Here is a 7,320-nt window from a genome sequence, read left to right on the forward strand (position 1 = left end):
GTGAGAATTATAAAAATAAATAATTACGTATAATGTAGAATCAACACTATAATAATTAAATGATGCACAGTTTACACAAGAGCTAAATAAATAAATGCCAAATGGTAACACAGCACACGACTGACGGACTGAATGAAGAATTATGTGAAAATTAATATTTAATAATGTTTTCATCGATAAAATAATAATTATATATAATAATATATACTTTTATTATTTTATAATAAAACCATAAAATCTAAAAATATTTTTGATATTATACTGGCATACTACCACTTTACGGGTATTCCATGTGATTACGATATTCCGCGATAATTTTAGATTTTTCGTTACAATTATTGTACCAACCATCATTACATGTGTTGACGTATTTCCTGTTATTTATTCGATATTTTAATGAAAAATACCCAGTATTCACTAACTACAAACTGTATAGTGTATAATATGACATTCAACAGTTTACGCAGTACAAAATAATACAAGTATACAATTCAACGGCCCAATGCTATACGAGTTACGAATAAATGAATAATGTAAATCATAACATTTAAGTTGTTAAAATAGCTATATTATCGTTATACGTCCTGTAATATTCTAAACTATTAACTATTCTTATAATATTGTATTAGTTACCCAACTACAATAGGTATTATATTATAGTGTATTACGTATAATAATTATTATACTTTACATAGGTACCTAATATATTTCTTATATATCTTTCTTACAGTGAATATCTATCAGGCATCAATTACTGCCCACTCGGCACCCACCCACCCAACCATTTCAATGAATCATTCCCGATTCGCCGACTACTCGTTTCACCGACGCGGAAACCGGTTTCCGGTAAAAATGAAAAAAATTCCAATTCGCCGACAAACATAATTTTATAAAATACAAAAATAATTTTTATGTGGAAATCTAGAATATTACAATCTACAATCAAAATGTTGATAAAACTATCAAACTACGATATTATTTGGAATTTGTCAGTTGATAGTAATCATTGCATTGACAGTTGCGTCGTCAGTTATTTAATAATATTAAATTTAAAATGTCGTGGTTTATAATTAATTCTGAGCGTGATGGTCAACTTTTAGTAGTGGATAACTTTATACACCGATTGGATAGAATACGAGGTTCTAACCACTATTATAAATGTATCGACAATTGTGGAGGTCGAGCAATATACAGAGACAATTCAAATAATGTTATAATGTCAAAAATGCATGGACATCCGTCACATGGAATCCAATTGGCTGAACGTGGTTTTCGGAATAAGCTTAAAGTGAGTTTGTTTTAATTTATACAATTTTTTCACAAATTTGTATACACAGTTGAAAAAATATTAAAAATACTTACAGTCACATTTTTTTTTTATAACTATTTAAAATTCGAATTTTAACGTGTTATAACTTAATAATATAGGATGAAGTGGTAATGAATCCCACAAAAACTATACCACAGGCATTTAATGAAATCCGAAGATCAATGATGGCTTCAGGAATAGAAGGCTCTACGGAAGCCGAAGTAAATGATGCTATACCAATTTATACTAGTGTAAAAAGTTCGGCATACAGAAAACGTATGAAATTAATGCCAACGTTACCCAAAAAGCTATCTGAATTAAATATTGAAGGTGATTGGCGATCAACGAATGATGGAAAAGATTTCCTTTTAGGTATTTATATTAAATTATTTAAACTATTTATTTATATACTTTTACTAATACATAATAATATTATCACAGGATGCGATGACACTGATAATAAAATCGTTATTTTTGGTACCGAAGGATTTTTACGTCGTCTTTGTTCTGGTAATATAGTTTTTATGGATGGCACTTTTAAATCGGCACCGAAATTATTTACACAAATTTATACCTTACACTGCTTTGTTGTAGGAATGATGATACCTCTAGTAATTATTATTTTATTTTAAAATTTTATCAACGCGTATTTTTATTTAGAATAACGAATAAATCTGAAAATAAAATATATTTTTTAGGCTTACGCATTATTGCCCAATAAAAGTACATCAACATATTCAAGGATGTTTGAAATGATAAAAGAAGCGGCAATAAAAATTGGATTAGAGTTTAATCCTGCTTGTTTCCAAATAGATTTTGAAATTGGAATGATCGTCTCCATTCGACAGTGCTTTGGTTTTGATAAACCCATAAAAGGGTGCTTATTTCACTTTGGGCAATCTATTTGGCGTAAAGTTCAAAGTTTGGGATTAGCTTATGATTATACACATGACGATAATATTAAAAAAGTTGTTCGTCGTCTTTGTTCATTAGCCTTAGTTCCGATTGAACTAATTGATAATTGTTGGACAGAAATTCATAGTGAAGCACCACAGTCAGAAAGTAAATATAATTTTTCACGTAATTTATTATAACTATATTAGCCAAACCTAATTTTTTACTATTTGTAATAAAATTAATGAGTGTGTAGACGAATATTTGCTTCAAATATTGTTTTATTCTCTTTATTTTATTATCTGTATTGTAATAATTATTTCTACAGTATTTTCTTTTATATTATTTTTAATTGCATAAAGCAATGTACATTTCAAAATACATATATCAAGGAAACATTTTACAATATAATATATAATTGGACTGGACTCACTGATGCTTGAAATGTGGTCCACTGGTGTCTGGATGGTCTGTTGCACGGCGATAATCTTTTCACTACTGCAATTGATTTCACGTGGACGGTAGTTTTATGCGTGATCATGTGCTTGTATAAGAGAAACACGCTAATCAGCGTAGTACCGCCGTTATCACTTATCACTATTTGATAGTGTAACGTTGAATCTCGATCAGCGATACTAATATGGCTTTGACGAGTGTAACACGGATTCTCGATCAGCGGGATTAATATGATTTTGACGAGTGTAACACGGAATCTCGATCAGCGGGATTATAATTTATTGAAACACAGTGTCTCAACGGCGGTGAATAAAACTGCGACACTTGGTCGTACTGTCTGTATTTCCGTGAATACGGCAAATACCAGATACGGCAAGCGAAAAGGGCGGCGGCGAATAAAACTGCGACACTTTTTCGTACTGTTTGTATTTCCGTGAATACGGCAAATACCAGCTACGGCAAGCGAAAAGGGCAGCGGCGAATAAAACTGCGACACTCGTTCGTACTGTTTGTATTTCCGTGAATACGGCAAATACCAGATACGGCAAGTGGGTAGTGGCGGGATATCACGAAGCAAGTCGTGCTGTTTGTGTTTCCGTTACGACGGTAAACACCAGACACGACTGCTGAAGGGGAAAGGTGATTTCGGCCGGCTCATCGGGGTCTATTTACCACCTGCTACAGCTACGGCGGGTTTCGAGAACATTGATTTTAGTTTGTGATATTTGGTTAGTTTTTTGGTGATCTTTCTTGGGCGGTTAATCTCGTGAGATCGTTGCGTGCGTCCTGAGATCTTCTTTGATGTGAGGCGTGATTAAAGTCGCCTGTAAGTTATGTTTTTCATCCGTGAATGTCGCTGGTACACGCCGTTTCAAAAGACAGGCGAGTACCGCGACCTCTAGTGTGGTTTTTATTTGCTCTCAGCATAGATCAAACTGTACGTGATAGTTCCCACACCGAACAGGGACAAATGGACGCGGCCGTTTGGACGCAGCCGTTTAGACGCGGCCATTTGGACTCGAAGTCATTTAGACGCGGCCGTTTGGGCGCGAGTACATTTGGACGCGAGGACAAAATTATAATTAACATTAAAGTTTTATCACGATATTAGGAATTATCTGACGTTATCGAAATCGGCGTTATCGTTTAGACACGAAGTCGCTTCGACCAGTATTGTATTAATTCAATTTTGTTACTTTTATATATATATATACGTTATCGAAATCGATAAAATCCACCAACAAACCAACTACAATTTTAGTTTACTCCAAAAACAGTGGTTGCAGCATTTACTTTTAACAATCATCAATTTATATTGATTTATTTTAATTTATTATATAATATTGTAAATAAGTAGTTATGGCATTAATGAAGTCGAATCGAGAACAATGTGTTTTCACTGAAGATGGTTTTATATATTTATTTGACAAACTAAGTGCTGACTCGCTTAAACGATTTTGGCGGTGTAAATACAAACGTGAGTGTAAAGCACGAGTTCATACTGGAATCGACAGTTTAGACGTACTAAAACGCATTAATGAACATACTCATGATTCTGAGGCTGCAAAAGTCGAGGCGACGGTTGCTATCAATCGTCTGAAAAATAGAGCGGCTGAAACCATGGAACCTACATCAACCGTAATAAATGAATGTATTTCTGGATTATCGGAAGCGGCTAAGGTAGGTAACACTATTATTTTTTTCTTTTAAATGTTAAAATGTGCAATATCGTGCACACATATATATCATACAAAATTTTCATTATAGGTACTTCAAATTATATTTTTAACCCTATTATTAGATTCTGAACGGAGTGATGAATGTATTGATTTTACAATGATGTGTTTTTTTTTTTTTTTTGTTTTTTTTTTTGTGTCTGTCGACAACATTAAGAGCAGTAAAAATGCTTCGATTTTTGACTTCAGCCCCTTGTAGTAACCATTGATAGTTACTGCACGCTTCTTTTACGACGAATGCACGTTCCGTCGTAGGTTGGAGAGTTGAGGTATATATAAGTTAACAATAAATTAATAAGACAATTGATACTTTTATTAACTTATAAAACAATAATGAAAAGGCTTTCGTTAGCGTAAGCACAAGTACTTAGCTACCGGAGAGCGAGTGACAACACTAACTTGGTCTAACTGACTCTTAGCTAACTCTAACCAACTCTAATTAAATCTATGATGAGGACTCATATTTATATGGAACATGCCGTGATGGAGAATCGGATGATCTACGTCTATGAAGTGGCGTGATGTGTCTAATCCAATCAGGAAACGGCATTAGTGGTCCGACTCGGTGGCGTGATATGGTTATAGGCCACTGGACTTCGGAACTACGTTTTTATACTAAAAACGTCGGTTTACTACATTCCTCCCCTATAAGACGATACTCCGTATCACATCGGGGTGGGGTACACGGAATACCTTGTCTTGATCTGAGGTGCGGATGGTAATGGAATAATGTCGTCCTTGATCTGGTCCTGTGTTCGATTAGTTGCTGGAACGTCTTCGTTTGGTTCTGTCGGGTATGGTTCTTCGACTTGTACTGGAGTTTGAAAATGCCATAATTCTACTTCTGGATCTGTTGCGATATTTCGTCTGGATCTCCTGGTACTGTTTATTGTGCACCATGGTTGTTTTTCTGTGCATTATCTCGTATTTGTTCTGTCTTGGCATCTTTGATCACCATTTCTTTCTTGAACTTTAATTTGTGAAATAGATTTGTTCGCAACTGCACTTGCATGATTTCGCAACTGTCTGGAACCTCTTTTGGCTCTTGTAGTAAAAGCACCTCGCATATAGGACGTCCGCTTCTAGGATGTAAAGGATAAATTTCAGGACATAAAAGGAAATCGCCGGCATGTTTACAAAGGCTTTGGTCAATTTCATCATAGACTGAATACATTTCTTTAGATTTACTTACAGCTAAATACTTATAATTAGGTTTTATATAAACACAATTATTATTATTACAATCTGGTAAAGGTATTAGCTGAAAAAGTGTCAATTCGTATTGATACACTAAAAGTATATTTAAAATAAAAACAATTTTGTCATTTGAATAATATATCGTTATGTCTGATAGGGGTATCATTTCTTGTACATTACTTTCATTTAAATCTATGGGTAAGTCTGTACCACTTGGCATCCTACCTTAATATTTAAAATGATACGTTAGAAAGCTTCTCATATCAGCTTCGGATGTCATATTTCGATATATCATACCTGATAACGAATTTACTAAATAATACTAATGATAATGATATGACTATGACTACTTATAACAAATAAAAAAAACTTAGAGGATCCTACAGCTATATATATAATTAATATGTTATGACACCTGAAGTGTTCATAAATCGGTCTCGAAATATTTTTTTGTATTATTAATGTGGATCCTGTAGTCCTTCCTCCCTTTCTTTATTGTTATATTTTCATTGTCGTGAATCATTATCACCTCGTATGGCCCTGACCAATTAGAACATAATGCGTTTTTCTTGTTCTGTTCTTTTAGTAACACTTTATCTCCTACGTGTAATTCTAATATGTTTGCGTTTTGGTCATAATATTGCTTATTGGAATTTTTCTTTTTTATTAGATTTTCCCTTGCTATCTTATGTGTTTCCTGCATTATTCTTTTTAAATCTAACGCGTAATTATCATAATTATATTGTGGTTCAGTCGTTTGAAAAAAACGTGTCGGAATTATTGGTTTTTTCCCGAAAACTAACTCGTACGGAGTATAATTCGTTGAAGTATGCACCGTGGTATTATAGCAAAACATAGCATAACTAATTAACGCGTCCCAATTATTATCTTTGTCTACGAAACTGCGTAAGTACGTTTTCAAAGTTAAATGTGATCGTTCCAAATAACCATTTGATTGGGGATGCCACGGAGTTGTTTTAGTTTTCTCGATTTTCAATAATTTACAAACGTCTTTAAACAAATTTGATAAGAAAAATAAATAAATAAATAAATAAATAAGTAAATAAATAAATAAATCAGAAAAACGGCTACAAAGGTCTATTATACTATCACGTTCCTTGTTGTTAAGGTGTTCCGTTTTAATAGTTTTCTTAATTTTTCTAATTTTATTATCTGCGTATTTTTCTTCGTTAGCAATAAAAACACAATCATTAAAAGGTTCCCACTTTAGATTACTCGTGGTTAATTGATCGATTATAAATGGTTGCTCCGATATATTTACTATATTACTTATAATTTTATCGCCTTTTACTGGACTGATACTATTAGCTATAATTACGTCCTCGTTAATCTCGTATTTTTTTATCGTAATAAATTCGTGTTTAATTTGTTCGTCCGCTCTAATTTGTAAAACGCAGTTACTTCGCGGTGGAATAATTAACGCGTTATTATCGATTTCTTTTTTTTCTGGTATTATTAATATTTCCTTATCCCAATCTAATACGACTTTGTTAAATTTCAAAAATGTTATGCCTATTAAACCTGCTTCAGGTATTGGAAAATCATCGTATACAATATCGAATTTAACTGTAAAAAGTTGTTTGTTAATGTAAATTGGAATTACCACAGATCCTACTGTTTCTACCGGACTTGCATTAATGCCCTTAATTTTTTTCTTATCTTTTTCATTCACGATTATGTGACCTTTTAAACTCGAAATTTTATAAT

The 7,320-nt window shown here is 33.0% G+C and overlaps 1 protein-coding gene across 1 annotated transcript; it reads left to right on the plus strand.

The window, feature by feature from the left end:
* Positions 1-969: 969 nt before the first annotated feature.
* On the plus strand, positions 970-4,339 carry LOC114127743 (uncharacterized; the record flags this gene model as incomplete). Its single annotated transcript, XM_050209547.1, has 5 exons — positions 970-1,288; positions 1,429-1,681; positions 1,751-1,920; positions 2,008-2,389; positions 4,017-4,339. Coding segments are annotated over exons 1-5 (1,362 nt in total), but the record flags the coding sequence as incomplete, so codon positions are not given.
* Positions 4,340-7,320: the final 2,981 nt, after the last annotated feature.

This window comes from Aphis gossypii, unplaced genomic scaffold (assembly GCF_020184175.1).
Source record: "Aphis gossypii isolate Hap1 unplaced genomic scaffold, ASM2018417v2 Contig00511, whole genome shotgun sequence".
Taxonomy (NCBI): Eukaryota; Metazoa; Arthropoda; class Insecta; order Hemiptera; family Aphididae; genus Aphis; species Aphis gossypii.